The sequence below is a fragment of the Phyllobates terribilis genome, unplaced genomic scaffold (assembly GCF_046119375.1).
Source record: "Phyllobates terribilis strain yellow unplaced genomic scaffold, ASM4611937v1 Scaffold_1__5_contigs__length_1240528914, whole genome shotgun sequence".
Lineage (NCBI taxonomy): Eukaryota > Metazoa > Chordata > Amphibia > Anura > Dendrobatidae > Phyllobates > Phyllobates terribilis.
Genome location: NW_027362761.1, coordinates 772845584 through 772865641, shown reverse-complemented (window position 1 = coordinate 772865641; position 20058 = coordinate 772845584). Strand labels below are relative to the sequence as shown.

At 41.3% G+C, this 20058-nt stretch overlaps 1 protein-coding gene across 4 annotated transcripts in view; it reads right to left on the bottom strand.

The window, feature by feature from the left end:
* The window catches only part of INTS10 (integrator complex subunit 10), a 52564-nt gene that overhangs the window by 19074 nt on the left and 13432 nt on the right, over window positions 1-20058 (bottom strand). For 2 of the 4 annotated variants that reach the window (XM_073636983.1, XM_073636985.1), the window contains exons 10-14: window positions 19119-19272; window positions 17821-17903; window positions 14782-14937; window positions 14142-14250; window positions 7595-7674 (exon numbers count right to left, since the gene is read on the bottom strand). In XM_073636983.1, coding sequence (XP_073493084.1) covers window positions 7595-7674; window positions 14142-14250; window positions 14782-14937; window positions 17821-17903; window positions 19119-19272 — 582 coding nt within the window. Of the gene's footprint in view, window positions 1-7594; window positions 7677-14141; window positions 14251-14781; window positions 14938-17820; window positions 17904-19118; window positions 19273-20058 lie in introns of all 4 variants that reach the window. The other 2 variants (XM_073636984.1, XM_073636987.1) reach the window with 2 other exon arrangements.

Genomic DNA, 20058 nt, shown 5'->3' with positions numbered 1-20058 from the left:
AAAACGAAGCAAAAAACAATGCTTTATCACCATACCGCCAAACAAAAAATGGAATAACACGCGATCAAAAAGACAAATATAAATAAAAATGGTACCGCTGAAAACGTCATCTCGTCCCGCAAAAAACAAGCCACCATACAGCTCCATCAGCCGAAAAATAAAAAAGTTATAGCTCTCAGAATAAAGCTATGCTAAAAAATAATTTTTTCTATAAAATTGCTTTTATTATGTAAAAGTGCAAAACATAGAAAAACGATATAAATGTGGTACCGCTGTAAACGTACTGACCCGAAGAATAAAGCTGCCTTATCAATTTTACCACACGCGGAACAGAATAAAAAAAAACAAAAAAAAAATTCCTGAATTGTTGTTTTTTGTTTATTCTGCCTCCCAAAAATCGGAATAGAAAGCGATCAAAAAATGTCACGTGCCTGAAAATGGCACCAATAACAACGTCAACTCATCCCGCAAAAAACGAGCCATCACATGACTGTCTGCCAAAATCTGGAAAAATTATAGCTCTCAAAATATGGCGATGCAAAACTAGATTTTACAAAAAATGCGTCTTTTAGTGTGTGACAGCTGTCAGTCATAAAAACCCCATATGATTCTGGTATTGCTGTAATCACACCGACCCGAAGAATAAAGTCGTCTAATCACTTATACCGCACGAGGAACGGCGTAAAAAATAAACTCTCAGGTTAGGGTTGGGCTAGGGTTAGGGCTGGGTTTGGGGTTAGGGTTGGGATTTTTTTCAAAAGTAAGAAAAAAAGATGACGATATGGCGACTAGTGTTGAGCGCAAGTGCTCGCTACTTGAGTTTGCATCGGGAGCTCTGGTATGCATTGAGTATCGTGGGTATTTGAGTGACATGCTCGAGTCTCCGCGCCATATGCTTCGCGGCCAAAAAAAACTTTGCGGGGATTGCCTGCCATGCACGAGCGATCCCCGCATGTTTTTTTTTGGGTGTCTAATAACCGTGAAACATGCGGAGCAGGGACTCGAGCATGTCACTCGAGCACACGCTGTACATGGTGCAAACCTGAGTACCCGATGCAAACTCAAGTAGCGAGCACTTGCGCTCAAGACTAATGACAACTTATTCAATATGATGACCTAATGATATCAAATTCTGTGTCGTACCTCTGGGTTCAAAATGTTCACTATACACCTTAATAAAATCCTTGAGGGGCGTAGTTTCCAAAATGGGGTCACTTGTGGGGGAGCTCCACTGTTTAGGCACATCAGGGGCTCTCCAAACGCGACATGGTGTCCGCTAACAAATTGAATGGAAAATCGGCTCAAATTGTTAGCGGACGCCATGTTGCGTTTGGAGAGCCCCTGCGTGCCTAAACTTTGGAGCTCCCCCACAAGTGACCCCATTTTGGAAACTAGACCCCCCAAGGCACCTATCTAGATGCATAGTGAGCACTTGGAACCCCCAGGTTCTTCACAAATTAATTCGTAAAAATGAAAAAGTGAAAAAAAAACACTTTCATTTTTACGAATCAATTTGTGAAGCACCTGGGGGTTCCAAGTGCTCACTATGCATCTAGATAGGTGCCTTGGGGGGTCTAGTTTCCAAACTGGGGTCACTTGTGGGGGAGCTCCAATGTTTGGGCACACAGGGGCTCTCCAAACGCAACATGGTGTCCGCTAACAATTTGAGCCGACAATTTGTTAGCGGATACTATGTTGCATTTGGAGAGTCCCTGTGTGTCCAAACATTGGAGCTCCCCCACAAGTGACCCCATTTTGGAAACTAGACCCCCCAAGGCACCTATCTAGATGCATAGTGAGCACTTGGAACCCCCAGGTGCTTCACAAATTGATTCGTAAAAATGAGGTTCCAAGTGCTCACTATGCATCTAGATAGGTGCCTTGGGGGGTCTAGTTTCCAAAATGGGGTCACTTGTCGGGGAGCTCCAATGTTTGGGCACACAGGGGCTCTCCAAACGCAACATGGCGTCCGCTAATTATTCAAGCAAATTTTACAATCAAAAAGTCAAATGGCGCTCCTTCCCTTCCGAGCCCTGCCGTGCGCCCAAACAGTGTTTTTTCCCCACATATGGGGTATCAGCATGCCCAGGGGAAATTGCACAACAAATTTTGGGGTCCATTTTTTCTTGTTACCCCTGTGAAAATAAAAGTAACATTTTTGTGAAAAAAGTTAAATGTTCATTTTTTTCTTCCACATTCCAAAAATTCCTGTGAAGCACCTGAAGGGTTAATAAAGTTCTTGAATGTGGTTTTGAGCACCTTGAGGGGTGCAGTTTTTAGAATGGTGTCACTTTTGGGTATTTTCTGTCATAAAGACCCCTCAAAGTGACTTCAAATGTGATGTGGTCCCTAAAAAAATGGTTTTGTAAATTTTGTTGGAAAAATGAGAAATCGCTGGTCAACTTTTAACCCTTATAGCTCCCTAACAAAAAAAAATTTTGGTTCCAAAATTGTGCTGATGTAAAGTAGACATGTGGGAAATGTTATTTATTAACTCTTTTGTGTGACATATCTCTCTGATTTAAGGGCATAAAAATTCAAATTTTGAAAATTGCAAAATTTTCGCCAAATTTCCGTTTTTTTCACAAATAAACGCAAGTGATATCGAAGAAATTTTACCACAATCATGAAGTACAATATGTCACGAAAAAACAATCTCAGAATCAGGGAGATCCGTTGAAGCGTTCCAGAGTAATTACCTCATAAAGTGACAGTGGTCAGAATTGTAAAAATTGGCCTGGTTATTAACGTGCAAACCACCCTCGGGGGTTAAGGGGTTAATGGAAAGTTGAGTGGAAGGAAAGTGTGGTAGAAAAAGGTGTACAAGCAACCTGGATAACCACAGTCTTGAAAGGAAAGGATTGTTAAGAAAAGGCAATTCAAAAATTTGGGGAAGATTCACAAGGAGTGGACTCCTACTGGAATCATTGCTTCAAGAGCCACCACACACAGACGTATCCAGGATATGGGCTACAAGTGTCGCTCTTATTCCTTGTGTCAAGCCACTCATCATGACCAATAAGACAACGCCAGAAGCGTCTTACCTGGGCCAAGGAGAAAAAGACCTGGACTGTTGCTCAGTGGTCCAAGGTGGTGTTTTCAGATGAAAGTAAATCTTGCATTTCATTTGGAAATCAAGGTCCCAGAGTCTGGAGGAAGAGTGGAGAGGCCATAATCCAAGCTGCTTGAGGTCTAGTGTGAAGTTTTCACAATCAGTGATGGTTTGGGGAGTCATGTCATCTGCTGGTGTAGGTCCACTGTGTTTTATCAAGACCAAAGTCAGCGCAGCCGTCTACCAGGAAATTTTAGAGCACTTCATGCTTCCTTCGGCCGACAAGCTTTTTGGAGATGGAAATTTCATCTTCCAACAGGACTTGGGCACGTGTCCACACTGCCAAAAGTACCAATACCTGGTTTATAAACAACGGTATCACTGTGCTTGATTGGCCAGCAAAGTCGCTTGACCTCCCCATAGAGAATCTATGGGGTATTGTCAAGAGGAAGATGAGAGACACCAGACCCAACAATGCAGACAAGCTGAAGGCTGCTATCAAAGCAACCAGGGCTTGCATAACACCTCAGCAGTGCCACAGGCTGATCGCCTCCATGCCACACCGCATTGATGCAGTAATTGATGCAAAAGGAGCCCGACCAAGTATTGAGTGCATTTACTGAACATACATTTCAGTAGGCCAACATTTCGGATTTTAAAAACATTTTTCAAGCTGGTGTTATAAAGTATTCTAATTTACTGAGATAATGACTTTTGTGTTTTCATTGGCGGTAAGCCATAATCATCAACATTAACATAAATAAACACTTGAAATAGATCACTCTGTTTGAAATGACTCTATATAATACATGAGTTTCACTTTTTTGCATTGAAGAACTGAAATATATTAACTTTTTGATGATATTCTAAATAAAGTGAGAAGCACCTGTACATCTCTCCCTTCCCTGACGGAGGAATTGGGTAAGTTCAAGAAATAGTCAAATTTTAAAATAAATGGAGATAAATCAAAAGTCCTCAACATAAAGCTACCACCACAGCTAATTAAAACGTTGAAAACACAATTTACCCTTTAAATGGCCAGCAGACGATACAATCACCTACCTAGGAATTCGTATTTCTTCGGACCTTTCCATGTTATTCAATTTGAACTTCCACTCAAGTCCATACTGGAGAGGGATTTGGCTTCATGGAACCGTGCAGAGTTCTCTTCGTTAGGTAGGATCAACATCATAAAAATGACAATCCTTCCAAGGTTGTTATACCTTCTCCAGACTATCCCGGTACATATACCCTCTACCTTCTGGAACAAAATTCAACACATCCTCAATCGATTTGTATGGTCCTCGGGACGTTCCAGGATTCGAACCGGTATACTAATCAGACCTACGGATGCTTGCGGTAATGGAATGCCTGACTGTCATAGGTATTAACCATGCGGCCGCACATTCTCAAATCCTCGATTTGTTTCATAGTGCTTATTCTAAGCTCTGGGTTACCATTGCCCAGGATACCGTTTCTTTTCAATTCACGCTCTACCATGTATCTGGCCCTTCATCCTTAAGCCCCCGTCTCACATAGCGAGATCGCTAGCGGAGTCAAGGTTTTGGTGACGCAACAGCGACCTCACCAGCGATGTCGCTATGTGTGACACTTTGCAGCGATCAACCGCTTGTTGTAGTTGCACTACAACAAGCGGTGGACACCGCGTTATGGATCCTGCCAGGTCTCAAACATCTTAAGGTGGTCCTTACCATTGCCTGCTCAACTGATGATACATCAGTACTCCTAGTCACATTGCAACATTGTTAACTGATGAAGGTCATTACGACCAAAACGTTTTACATCCACTTTTGGACTGCAATAAAAATTTCACTGCTTTGAAATATATTTTGAGTGCCAAGGTTATTTTTACATAGCAACGGGTTCGGCCCCTACTTGGGCACCAATTGGCAGCAGTGCAGCGATTCTTTTGTATTGAACTTTGCAGCGATCAGGCCCCTGCTGTGAGGTCGCTGATCGCTGCAGAATGTCCTGGACCATTTTTTGGTCTTTGCCCTCCCGCTGGTCAGCACACATCGCTGTGTGTGACCAGAAATCAGGCTGGTAACCATGATAAACAGCGGGTTACTAGGGGCACCCTCGCACTTAGTATCCCGCTGTTTATCATGGTTACCACTTTGCTACGGTGAGCAGTAACCTCCCGCTTACCGTAGCAGGCTCGTAACCATGATAAACAGCGGATTACTAGGTGCGCGTGTGCCCCTAGTAACCCGCTGTTTATCATGGTTACCAGCCTGCTCCAGCTTCAGCAGGCTGGTAACCAGGAGCAGGATATTGTGGAAAGATTCTTTCCACGATGTCACTGCTCCCCTGATCGCTGGTGAGCCTGCCTGTTTGACAGCTCACCAGCGATCACATAGAAACGATCCCTGACAGGTCGTATCGTTGTCGGGATCGCTGTAGTGTCGCTAAGTGTGACGGGGCCTTAAGACATAGGGAAGTTTCGTTATCATTCAGTGTGAGTCAAACTCTTAAAATTTTACACATGTCCAACCTCAAGGTCCCACTTATTGACTCTCATGGTCCCCTAATCAAAATCATAGACAATTCCAGATTCTTACCAGGCGCCTCCTCTAACTCATTTTTAAATAGATCCAAAAAAGCCCCTCTTCGCCTTTATCAAATTGCTCCTCAAGGATCTCTTCTACCCCTCACAACTCTCTTACATAGTAGAACTCCCACACTACGTCAAAATTTTGAAAACATCAAACTGCAGCACTGCAGTATGAAAAACTATGTATCTCTTCATTGAATGTGGAGCACGCGATTTTGGTTCTATACAAATTGCTTTTAGTTACTGACCTGGATTCTCTCCTTCCTTTTTGCAAGGCCTGGGAAACTGAATTACAATTAAAATTTTCAAACGACCAGTGGAATAGATGCTTCCATCTTTCCCATAAATCTCTCATTGCAACTAAAGGCTTATGAAAGCCCTTTAGTCCAAATCTGGTGGTCTTGTCCATCCCTCGTGGCGTTTTGGGAGGGTGTCCTTAATGTAATTCTGGAAGTCACTGGAATAGCAATTCCCAATAAACCTGAAGCAACCCTATTGTTTATGTTTTCTCTGTCGAGGACCAGTTTAAAAAAACCCTTCTTGAGACATATGCTCCAGGCAGCTAAGACAATAATACCCAGTCACTGGAAATCATCTGACGTTCCATCCCTGGTTTGTGGAAACTGCTATGACCCAGCATATGGAAATGCTAGTTACACATTTCAATAAAATTTAAATTTGGAAGAAAAAAAAATCTGCTCCCATCTACCAGGATGATGAAGATAAAACGAGGGTGGGCATTTCAGCAAGAAAATGCTCCCAAACACACAGCCACGGAAACTCTCAATTGGTTTAAGAGAAAGAAAATAAAGCTACTAGGATGGCCCAGCCAATCACCTAACCTGAATGCAATAGAAAATTTATGGAAGGAACTAAAGCTCAGAGTTCATAGAAGGAGCTCACAGAACCTTCAGGATTTGAAGAGTGTTTGTGTGGAAGAATGGGCTAAAATCACATCTGTTTCTCCATACAGGAGGCATCTTGAAGCTGTCATCACAAAGAAAGGCTTTTGCATGAAGTATTAAATAAATTTCAGTAAGAGTGGTCAATACTTTTTCCCTGTGTCATTTCTCATTATTACACAATTTATAGACATCTATAGTTTGATTTTTTTTGCCTGTGCGGATTAGATGTATGGTCACTGACATATGGTGAGAATTTAATGTTGACAGAACCTTTAGAAATATATTTAACTTAGTAAATTAGTGACACATTCAATACTTATTCCACCCTCTGTATATACCCAATACAAGTTGTCCTGCAGTAATACCAATCAGCGGCAATCTGCAAATAAACTCAGCAAAAAGATTTTCCTAGCAAAGCCCCCTCCGAAAAAAAGTGAAAGACTTCACAGTGCTTATTAAATCAATAGGCTGTATGTGCAACTCTCTAGCATGCCAATTCTTCAAAGTGAGAGATACTCTTTGTAGGTGTTTTGCTATGGCTAATATAGGACAAGACCAAACAGAGGACCACTCTTCTATTAACTCAGAATTTCTTAAAAGGGAATCTGTCAGCATGTTTTTGCCATTTAAAATATGAAGGCAACATGAGGTGAATGTTAATAAACTGAATTCAGAGATGTGTCACTTATCAAGCTGTGTGATGTTGTTTACTTACTATGAAGGTTTTATCATTAGGACTTTATCATTGCTGTGGCTAGCTGGCACACGCTTGCTAGTCTGACTCCGCCCCCTCCTGTGATAAACTACTCATTGTCAACAGACTATGTACATATAGAGTTTGGTGTGGGCAAGGTTAAGTTTCTCAGCTCTGATGCATTCTACATCTAAGAACTCTGTGTCACAACTGCTGCATCGTTGGATTCAGGATCTCTTTGTCTACATTAAGCTGGTCTCAGATGAGATAGCATAAACATGCTGACAGATTCCCTTTAATACAGAAAAATATGACCATTGATTTTCCAAACTGCATAAGCGCTTTAATTCACAATAGTAACTTCTTACCTTTATGCTTGCCAATAACAGTTGGAGACAATAAGGCATTACACATTTACTAGTGCAAGGCAACAGCTTGAGGTCAGAGCCTAGAATACAAACACATACTAGTCTGCTAATATTTTATAATAATCTAGAATTAGCATTCTAAATGTTATTCCCGTAGGTTACCCTCACTGATGCAGAGAATGCGGCTCTGAAAGAGTACATTGAAAAGAAGCGCTGGACACACATGTGGCATAGGACTGCTGGAGAAAGTCAAGAGCTGTCTCCAGCAGTGTCATAAAGAACAAATGGATGCATTCACGGTATCTGCTTCATTCTATTAGGTCATTTCAGATCCACGTTCAAGGGACTGTTGGGGTCCAAAAGATCACAAAGTTATTGCCTATACTTTTAATATTGGGAATAGCCCTTTAATGAAATACCGTATTTTTCGGACTACAAGACGCACTTTTTTTCCCCCAAAATTTGGAAGGAAAATGGGGGGTGCGTCTTATGGTCCGAACGGTACTTTACCGGTGGTGGTGGAGCGGGGTTCGCAGGGTCCTCCGGCGGCGGCAGAGGGGAGATGCGGCTGGAGCCGGGGCCTGTACCTGTGCTGGTGTCGGGTGGTGAAGCAGAGGAGCCGGGGCCTGTGCCGGGCTGTGAGTGGCGTCCGGCGGTGAGACAGAGGAGCCGGGGCCTCTGCCGGGCTGTGAGCGGTGTCCGGCGGTGCGGCAGAGCAGCGTGTGCGGCTTCCGGTGGCCATCTTCCCGAGGCCGTACTCCACGAGAAAATGGCCGCTGGAGACGGCGCATGCGCCGACCCGGAGCTCCGGCAGCCATTTTCCTGTAGATCACAGCCTCAGGCCCCGGAAACCGCACACGCTGCTCTGCCGCATCGCCGGAAACCACTCACAGCCCGGCAGAGGCCCCGGCTCCTCGGTCTCACCGCCGGACGCCGCTCACAGCCCGGCACAGACCCCGGCTCCTCTGCTTCACCGCCGGACGCCGCTCACAGGTCCAGTCCACAGGCCCCAGGCCAGGCCAGTCCACAGGCCCCAACCAGACACCGGCATCTCACCTCTTCTGCTGCCGCCGGGTTCCTGAAGCAGGGAACGGAGGGACCAGTGATCCTGTTCCACCACCCCCCAGGTAAGATACCTAATCAGACTATAAGACGGACCCCATCTTATAAAAATTATTTTTTTTCCTATTTTCCACCCCAAAATTTGGGGTGCGTCTTATGGTCCGGTGCGTCTTATAGTCCGAAAAATACGGTACTATCATTTCCCTGTGTATGTCATCAAAAGGGGTTAAAGTACAAATCAAAATTGCGGCAAAACAGAAAAGCTAAGTCATCACTGCTCAGAATAATAGTTTTATTTAACCCCTTTCTGACATGGTCAGTAATAGTCTGTCCCTGTGCCCTGGGCCTATTGGGCCAGGGATATACTATTACGCAGAATGTGATCGCACCCGCACGCAAGCGGTGTGATCTGCGCCAGGTGTCAGCTGATTGTCACAGCTGACACCCGGTACTATGTGCCAGGAGCGGTCCCGCACTGCTCCCGGCACATTAACACCCGAAATGCTGTGATCGAAGTCGATCGCAGCATTCCAGTGACAAGGGCAGGTAAGCGAGGATACAGTGAAAGAAATAATTATTTGATCGTTTGCTGTCTTTGTAAGTTTGCCTGCTGACAAAGACATGAACAGTCTATAATTTTAAGGGTAGGTTAATTTTAACATTGAGAGAAAGCATATCCAAAAAAAAAAAAAAAAAAAAAAAAAAAAAAAAAAATCAAGAAAATCACATTGTATAAATTAGATACATTTTTTTGCATTTTGCAGTGAGAAATAAGTATTTGATCCCCTACAAACCATTATGAGTTCTGGCTTCTACAGATCAGTTAGACGCTCCTAATCAACTCGTTACCTGCATTAAAGACAGCTGTCTTACATAGTCACCTGTATAAAAGACTCCTGTCCACAGACTCAATTAATCTGTCAGACTCTAATCTCTACAACATGGGCAAGACCAAAGAGCTTTCTAAGGATGTCAGGGACAAGATCATAGACCTGCACAAAGCTGGAGTGGGCTACAAAACCATAAGTAAGACGCTGGGTGAGAAGGAGACAACTTTGGTGCAATAGTAAGAAAATGGAAGAAATACAAAATGACTGTCAATCGACATCGATCTGGGGCACCATGCAAAATCTCACCTCGTGGGGTATACTTGATCATTAGGAAAATGGGAGATCAGCCTAAAACTACACAGGGGAACTTGTTAATGATCTCAAGGCAGCTGGGACCAGAGTCACCAAGAAAACCATTGGTAACACATTACGCCTCAAAGGTTTAAAATCCTGCAGTGCCCGCAAGGTCCCCCTGGTCAAGAAGGCACATGTGCAGGCCCGTCTGAAGTTTGCCAATGAACACCTGGATGATTCTGTGAGTTATTGGGAGAAGGTGCTGTGGTCAGATGAGACAAAAATTGAGCTCTTTGGTATTAATTCAACTTGCCATGTTTGGAGGAAGAGAAATGCTGCCTATGACCCAAAGAACACAGTCCCCTCTGTCAAGCATGGCATTGGAAACATTATGATTTGGGGGTGTTTCTCTGCTAAGGGCACAGGACTACTTCACCGCATCAATGGGAGAATGGATGGAGCCATGTACCATAAAATCCTGAGTGACAACCTCCTTCCCTCCGCCAGAACATTAAAAATGGGTTGTGGCTGGGTCAAGGCATACAGCCAAGGCAACAAAGGAGTGGCTCAAAAAGAAGCACATTAAGATCATGGAGTGGCCTAGCCAGTCTCCAGCCCTTAATCCCATAGAAAACTTGTGGAGGGAGTTGAAGCGCCGAGTTGCCAAGCGACAGCCTCAAAATCTGAATGATTTAAAGATGATCTGCAAAGAGGAGTGGACCAAAATTCCTCCTGACATGTGCGCAACCCTCATCATCAACTACGAAAAACGTCTGACTGCTGTGCTTGCCAACAAGGGTTTTGCCACCAAGTATTAAGTGTTGTTTGCCAGAGGGATCAAATACTTATTTCTCACTGCAAAATGCAAATAAATTTATCTAATTTATAAAATGTGATTTTCTTGACTATTCTAGCTCTCAATGTTAAAATTAACCTACCCTTAAAATTATAGACTGTTCATGTCTTGGTCAGTTGGCAAACTTACAAAAACAGCCAGGGATCAAATAATTATTTCCTTCACTGTATTTACCTCCTCACCGGCGTCCCGCGCTGTCTGTGCGGGCTCCCGGTGCTGGTCATGGTGACCCGATGTCGTCATCACGACATCCAGGTCATTAGACAGCAAGAAGTTAGGTAAACAGTGCTCAATCTACCTAACTTGTGTGCACACTGCTGCAGCCTGCATAGCATTTAAATGCTGCTGCAGCATTTCTATGCTATACAGGCAATATGGTGAAAAAAACGAACATCTCATAGTGGAACAATGTGTAAAAGTTAAAAAAAGAATTAGAAAGTGGAAAAAAAAAAAAAAGAATTGTAAAAATATTTAAAAACAAATGAAAAAATAATCCCCAAAAAATAAAAATATATTGTACCCATGAATTAACTATTATTCTGAAAAACAAAAAAACAAAAACAATAGAAGTACACACATTTGGTATCGCCACGTCCGGAACGACCTGACCTATAAAACTGTCCCACTAGTTAACCCCTTTAGTGAACACAGTAAAAAAATAAAAAACGAAGCAAAAAAACAATGCTTTATCATCATACCGCCAAACAAAAAAATGGAACAAAACGTGATGGTACCGCTCAAAACGTCATCTTGTCCCGCAAAAAACAAGCCGCCATACAGCTCCATCATCCGAAAAATAAAAAAAGTTGTAGCCCTCAGAATAAAGCGATGCAAAAAAATAATTTTTTATATAAAATAGCTTTTATTGTGTAAAAGCACCAAAACATAGAAAAACGATATAAATGTGGTACCGCTGTAAACGTACTGACCCGAAGAATAAAGCTACCTTTTAAATTTTTCCACACGCTGAACGGCATAAAAAAAAAAAAAAAATTCCTGAATTGTTGTTTTTTGCTTATTCTGCCTCCCAAAAATCGGAATAGAAAGCGATCAAATAATATCACCATCCGATTTTCCCTTCCCCCTTATTTTCCTGAAACATTTCTGTGTACTTCCAAATATGTAAATAGTTATCTTTGTATATCTTGGAAACTTATGTTATGAACGAATCAACCAAGTTACCAGTCTATAAAATGCACCTATAAGATATAGCTTACGTATCTAAAGCTATGAATCATATCACCAACCGAATAATTTCAGGTTTACGACGGTATTCACCTTGTTTACTTGTGTACCTCTATTTCACTATATATGTACTGTTTGTATGAAATCAATATATATATATATTTTTTTTTTTTTTTCATTCTACTTGAAAATTTAATAAAAAAAAAATATTTGAAAAAATATCACTTGCCTAAAAATGGTACCAATAAAAACGTCAACTTGTCCCGGAAAAAACAAGCCGTCACATGACTGTCGGCCAAAATATGGAAAAATTATAGCTCTCAAAATATGGCGATGCAAAAACTAGTCTTTGCAAGAAAAAAAAAAAGCGTCTTTTAGAGCGTGACGGCTGTCAATCATAAAAACCCGATATACATCTGGCATCACTGTAGTCACAACGACCCGAAGAATAAAGTTGTCTAATCACTTATACCGCACGAGGAAAGGCGTAAAAAAATAAACTCTAGAGTTAGGGTTGTGCTAGGGTTAGGGTTGGGATTTTTTTCAAAAGTAAAGAAAAAAAAAATGATGACGATATGGTGTTGAGCGCAAGTGCTCGCTACTTGAGTTTGCATCGGGTGCTTGGGTATGCACTGAGTATCACGGGTGCTCAAGTGACATGCTTGAGTCTCTGCCGCACATGCTTTGCGGCCAAAAATACCTCGCGGGGATTGACTGCCATGCACGAGCGATCCCCGCATGTTTTTTTTGGGTGTCTAACAACTGTGAAACATGCGGGCAGGGACTCGAGCATGTCACTTGAACACCCGCGATACATGGTGCATACCTGGGTACCCGATGCAAACTCAAGTAGAGAGCCCTTGCGCTCAAGACTAATGACAACTTATTCAAAATGATGACCTAATGTTATCAATTTCTGTGTCGTACCTCTGGGTTCAAAATGTTCACTATACTCCTTGATAAAATCCTTGAGGGGTCTAGTTTCCAAAATGAGGTCACTTGTGAGGAGTTTCCACTGTTTAGTTGCATCAGGGGCTCTCCAAACGCGACATGGCGTCCGCTCTCAATTCCAGGCAATTTTGCGTTCAAAAAGTCACACAGTGCTCCTTCCCTTCTGAACCCTGCCGTGCGCCCAAACAGTGGTTTTCTCCCACATATGGGGTATCGGCTTACTCAGAAGAAATTGAACAACAAATGGTATGGTGCAATTTCTCCTGTTACCCTTATGAAAATGCAAAATTGGGGGCTGAAAAACATTTTTGTGGGAAAAACTTAAAAATTTTATTTTTACGGCTCAATGTTATAAACTTCTGTGAAGCACCTGGGGGTTCAAGGTGCTCAACACACATCTAGATAAGTTCCCTGAGGGGTCTAGTTTCCAAAATGGTGTCACTTGTGGGGGGTTTCCACTGGTTAGGCACATCAGGGGCACATCCGCTAATTATTCAAGCAAATTTTACAATCAAAAAGTCAAATGGTGCTCCTTCCCTTCCGAACCCTACCGTGCACCCAAACAGTGGTTTTCTCCCACATATGGGGTATTGGCGTGCTCAGGAGAAATTGCGCAACAAATATTGGGGCCCATTTTTTCCTGTTACCCTTGCAAAAATAAAAAAATTGGGGTCTAAAGTAACATTTTTGTGAAAAAAGTTAAATGTTCATTTTTTTCTTCCACATTCCAAAAATTCCTGTGAAGCACCTGAAGGGTTAATAAAGTTCTTGAATGTGGTTTTGAACACCTTGAGGGGTGCAGTTCTTAGAATGGTGTCACTTTTGGGTATTTTCTGTCATAAAGGCCCCTCAAAGTCACTTCAAATGTGATGTGGTCCCTAAAAAAATGGTTTTGTAAATTTTGTTGGAAAAATGAGAAATCGCTGGTCAACTTTTAACCTTTATAACTTCCTAACAAAAAAAAATGTTGGTTCTAAAATTGTGCTGATGTAACATAGACATGTGGGAAAAGTTATTTATTAAGTATTTTGTGTGACATATCTCTCTGATTTAAGGGCATGAAAATTCAAAGTTTGAAAATTGCGAAATTTTCAAAATTTTCCTTTTTTTTTTCCACATATAAGTGATATCGAAGAAATTTTACCACAATCATGAAGTACAATATGTCAAGAAAAAATAATCTCAGAATCAGAGGGATCCATTGAAGCGTTCCAGAGTAATTACCTCATAAAGTGACAGTGGTCAGAATTGAAAAAATTGGCCTGGTCATTAACGTGCAAACCACCCTTGGGGATAAAAGGGGTTAAACAGTATAACGGATCCTAAAATATTACAATAGGATCATTTATGGTTAACCATGTATAAATACCTTTCCTAAATTTAGGCTTAACTTTGGACTGCTCATCCTTTGTCTTGGATACTTCTTGTGGTGGGGGCACAATAAAACTCATTAGATCAAGGACCTTCTCACATGTTAGCTGAAGGACGAGAAAACAAAATATTACTTTTCTGTATTATTCACTTATACTGGAAAATAAATACAAGAATGTCAATTTTTGCCAAATATTTATGCAAATATAAGGAAAAACCTAACTACTACTCCAGGAAATGTGTGCGAGAACTTAAATAAGGCTTTGTTCACACTAGCGTACGATCCTTTTGCGCAGATAATTTTCTGCCAGAAAAATAAACATTCAGCAGGAGCAAAGTGTTCCTGTGTATGGGAGAGTCCGGGGAAATAGCAGTCAAACAATTGTTTGGCAGACAGCTATCTAATGTGTATAGGGGCCTCTAATTGTCCGCAAATCTCACCAAGGACAACATCTGCAAGGAGTCTATGTTCTCTCCGTATTTATGTGGGTTTCCCCCGGGTTCTCCGGTTTCCTCCCACACTCCAAAGACATACTGATAGGAAATGTAGATTGTGAGCCCCAATGGGGACAGAGATGATAATGTATGTAAAGCGCTGATGAAGAGAAATAAATTGATTCATTTTTCTAATTTCCAACCTTATATTCCCCTAGGGCAAAGTGGCAGGCTGCAAGTTGGATGAGAGACCTCTGCTGTTCTAAGTTTCCTTGATTCAGCATTTGTTGTGTTGGTGAATGAGGCCCTTGCAGGGCTGCCATGAGATGAAGACTGTTAATTGCTTTCTTGTGTTGTCCCTTTAGAAAGAAAAGTATATTGAAGAAACATCCTAAACGTTCTCAAAACCCAAATAATATGTATAAAAAATGCACTCGATTTGGGGAAAAAAATAAAAAACAACACAAAAATGCGCAATGTGCCATGATGAACTAGAAATTGAATATTTTCAAATGTTTCGCAAAAATCAATCCCTTAAACAATACAAGAGTTATAACTTTATTAAAAAAAAAATAAAAATGAGAGAGTTGGAAAACGCTAATATGTAAGCTGGAACTAAATGGATTACAAGTAAACCCAAATTATGAGTCCAGGTTAAGCGGATACACTGACAGATGTACTGAAACAGTCTAATTTTTAGACAGTGTAAATAGACTATGGCAGTACCAAACTTCTAAGGTTTATATTTCTATATAGTCTGTTTACACTGTCTAAAGATTAGACCGTTTTAGTACATCTGTTAAATTTTGGAACTTTGTAAAAAAAAAAAAAAAAAAAAATTGGGTTGTGTTGCCGTTCTCTGAGACCTGTAGCATCTTTATTTTCCATCGATGGATCTATAATAGGGCGTCTCTTTTGTTGCAGGTAGAGCTGACGTTTTTATTGACACCATTGTGGGGTACTTGCAGCGTCTCGATTGCTTTTTATGGTATTTCTGAGGGGAATTCAATTTTGGGAAAAGGTGGGTAGATTTAAACTTTAATGGGTTTTTTTTGTACATTTTAAAAATAACTCTTTGATGTTTGTTAATTAGTCCTCTTAGGGCATACATCTCAAACTCAGACCCACGGGCCAAATCCGTCTCGCAGTGTAATTATATTTGGTGGGCGAGAAAATACCCAAAGTCTACTAACGCTGGCCCGCTGGTAGACAGACTACAAATCCATACCCCACGTTCTCCTACTCTATCACAATTTGCCATTGACACCATCGCTGCAGCTTCTACCAAGCCCACACTAATGACGCGGAGCACCTGCCTCTTACCCCGTACACGCCTCCAACACCTCCTGTCACTCCCTTGATGATGCGGCACCATGAGCACTTCCGGGTTCCAATGCCCTTGCCCCCCCCCACACACACATATATTATAAGCACATGGCTTCACCCTCCCCTTCCCACAGCCTGCTCAGTGCCGAATCGACTGACTACTTTCCGGCTCTTTTTATAGTTAAACCTCCATTTTGAGTACCTGCTGTTATACCCATCTCCCTTTTGCATACTATTCCACAATCACTATGCCACACCACTGGTCTTACTCCGACTATCCCTAGGAGTTAAGCCTGTTCATTGACTACATCCCATTTTCACCATTCTGCCTACACTATGTTCTGCCTGTCCTTTCACTTATACCCATGTATCAGCATTTTTCCTCATTACTGGTCTAATCTCCCATTACCCATACACATCCCCTCACCCTCTAATACACCTCATATCAGTACCTATGCACTGCATAGGTTTCCACTAATCTTGTAACTTTTTATTTTATTATACATTTGTACCCGTCTTTTTCTGACTTTCATCTCTAGGTCTCTAGTCCCACCACTCCAACCTCTTAACCCTTACATCAGTCATTTGACCAGGAGTTAATAAGCTCTGGCTACATAACCTTATCCTCTCCTCTACTGCCCCTCTTAGCAGTTTCTTACAAACATCCATACCTGTTACCACTATGCTTTCCTACCCCTTACCAACTGATCCTATCCCTCCCCTCTAGCCCATTCCTTTTTTTCCTCTCACCTTGTGGTATCGCTGACCATGTTCCTGCATGGTCAGACACATCCATTACACAGGGGAACATTTATAAGATTATCTTGGGACAAGAACAATTTTTTCTAACGCATCCAATTGTGGAACTTATTATTATTCTAAGATCTATTAATTAAAATGTACTTTATTGGTCAGACAACCCCTTTCATTTAGTTTCCATATGAAAAGGTTTGTTATATTTCATAAGGAAAAAGGTACTGAATTGTAGACTTTTTTAAATAAATATCAATGATTGCCCGCGACTGTGTTCAAGTTTTTAATTTTGGCCCATTGTGTATTTGAGTTTGACATCCCTGCTTTACGGTATATTTAATTAGTCTTCGTAGGGGACTTGAACTTCCGATCCTTGGTTTGCGCATACAATACACTGCAATACTATAGTACTGCAGTGTACTGAAAACTGATGATCTCCTATAAAGCCCAGCCACAGACTGTGTTTTATGGTAGATCTCATATAGCAAGCACATAGGACTTCAGAAGGATCCTAGCTGCCATGGCAGCTGATCGGCACCCGGAAATCACGTTATAGGGGGGGGTGCTGGTGGCCGCAAGAAGTGACGGCCACCATGTAGAAAGCTTTTAACAGCCACGGTCATGCTTGACAGCCGCATTTAAGAGAAACTGGTTTATCAGTTACTGGAGGGTGTTGGCTATGTACCATACCCGCGCTGCACAGAGCCGTCACAGCTACTGAGCCCACTCCATACATGTACAGCGACAGTTGTTAAGGAGTTAGAATGCAATACATTTATCACAGTTGCTAATTCTGGATGATAAATAAGCACATCTTTAGACACTCCTGACTACACCATCTAATACTTGGCTTCCGTTGTGGCACAAATCTGCACCAAAATACCACTGCAATTTTGGGCCTGGCGTAGCGTCTTAACCTACACATCCTTTTAGGTGAAACCAAGCACATTTACAGCTAAGCCAATGCCTCTGTTGAGCTAGCCATAAAGTCTCTAAAACATATACCAAATCACCATCAAAGCCTGTCCTTCCAGGAGTGTCACTTTCCATCCAACAGAGGCACTAGAAGCACTTCATACATTAAGGCATACAAAGCTTAGACCTCAAATAATGAATGTTCTTTACTGCTTACAGATGTATCACACAGACAAGAAAGCACTTACCTGATAAATGACCATATCTGTGAGGAATATCCTTAGCCACAACCAAGTGTCAGTCTTCCATGGTAAACAAATTCGGGAGAACTCTAAGCATACATAAAATGGAGAGCAGATGGGATTTGCAATGAATATTAAAAACAAAAAACTGTAAAATGTTCTCTCAAGCAACTCAGTTTTAAAATTTGATGAATTTCCTCCAAAGCTATGTCCGCCTAGCCTTCTGCTGCTGGTCTTCATATCGTGTACATATAGTGTTGATAAATAATAGTTTTGAAAAGTGCATTACATTTCCGATTAGGTTTTCCCTCCTGTTTTAATAATTTATTAATACAGTGTTCCCCAACCAGTGGTTCAGAAGGTGCATGTGCCTCCCCATCTCTTGGCAGCCATAGAGACTTCTGTGCACTGGTGGCAGCAGGATTGGCATTGCAATAATTCTAACTATGCAGTGGGACAGATGTGAAGTAACTTGCTGTTTTGCTTGTTGAACGGAGTCTATCAGAACAATATGACTGTTAAAACTAAGTAGTTCACAACCTTGGTGTGACCAAACGGTTCAGTGGACCTTCCCATCTAATTGGTTTTCCATCTACCTCTGCCCCCTCTTCCCTGACTGACAACTTTACAGGAATCAGAGAAGAATGGAAATTAATGGAAAACAAGTAGGTGGGAAGGAGCACTGAACTGTTCGGCCACACCAAGGGTGCACTGACTTTGAACCGTCATTTTGTGCTGACAGACTCCTTTCAACCACAGTCACCATGGTTCCTGGAGAATATACTTGTAGAGAGACATGGCTTTCTCATATAATAGTTCTAGTTTACACTGTGGTAGCTTGTGTACTACACTTGAACTTGCAAGCTGAGCGCATTTCTAATCATATTATCTGTGTTTCTAATTGTACAATGCCACATACATTGATGATGCCATATAATAAACATGCTGATGAGCTTTGTGCTTCTTGATATATCTACCTTATTGATAAGTCAATAATGTAATGACATTAAAAGACATTCAAAAGAAGGATGGTGTATGGTCTAAACATTTCCAACTCAGATTGTGGAGAAGAGGGCACTGTATATTAAATTCAGGGCCAGTGTTTAATATCAGTATTTGTAAGCCAAAACCAGCAGTGGGTAATAAATAAAGTGGTGATGTGTTTCTATTATACTTTTCCTCTGACTGTTCCTCTCCTGGTTTTGGCTTACAAATACTGATGTAAAATACTGACCAAATACTAAAAGTGTGAATGTGGCCTTAGGAATATACAGAACACTCAAACTGTCAGTATTCGCTTGTACCTTTATCGAGAGCTTCTGAGGAATGCAAAAGATCCCAGCACTCTCTTGCCATTTTAAAGCTTTCTAGAACTTCATTAGGGTTAGCAAGGTCATTTTTATTAACAATCACATGACGACTTCGACCTTTTCCGGAGAGGTCTTCATCATCTGAGCTCTAAAGAACATAGCAATAATTAATCATCAACATAGCCCTGTAAATACTTCACAAATTATGTAATGCAGCATATAGAGGACCTGTCACCAGGTCAAACGTGAACAATTTTTGCTGGTATTAACCCCCTTCACGCCATGGCCATTTTCCTCCCCTTGTTCTGAGAGCCATAACTTTTTTATTTTTCCTTCCTCATAGCTGTATGAGGAGCTTGTTTTTTGGAAGATGAATTGTACTTTTGAATAACCCCATTCATTTCATCAAGTGATGTACTGGAAAATAGCAAAAAAATTCTAAGAGCGTTGAAATTGCAAAAAAAGTGCAATTTCACAATTAATTTTTGGGTTCTTTATTTACCATATTCACTATATGGTAAAACTGACCTAGCAATATAATTTTCCAGGTCAGTATGATTATGCAGATACCAAACATTTTTTTATTTTTTATTTAAGTGAAAATAAATTCACAAATTTGTATAAAAAAAAAGTCACCATTTTCCAAGACTCATAATGTTTTCAATTTTCGGGATATGGGGTCTTGTGAGGGCTTATTTTTGGTGACCTGAGCTGATGTTTTTTCGGATACTATTTTGGGGTACTTACTAGTGTTGAGCGAGTATGTTCTGTTCCGAGTATGCTCGGGCCGAGCTCTGAGTATTTACAGCTGCTCGGTGAGAAGGTTGAATCGCTCCCGTGTGCATGATTTGCAACTGTTTGACAGCTTTATTACATGTGAGGAATGTGTAAGAAATAGACATTCCTCACATGTAATAAAACTGTCAAACAGTCG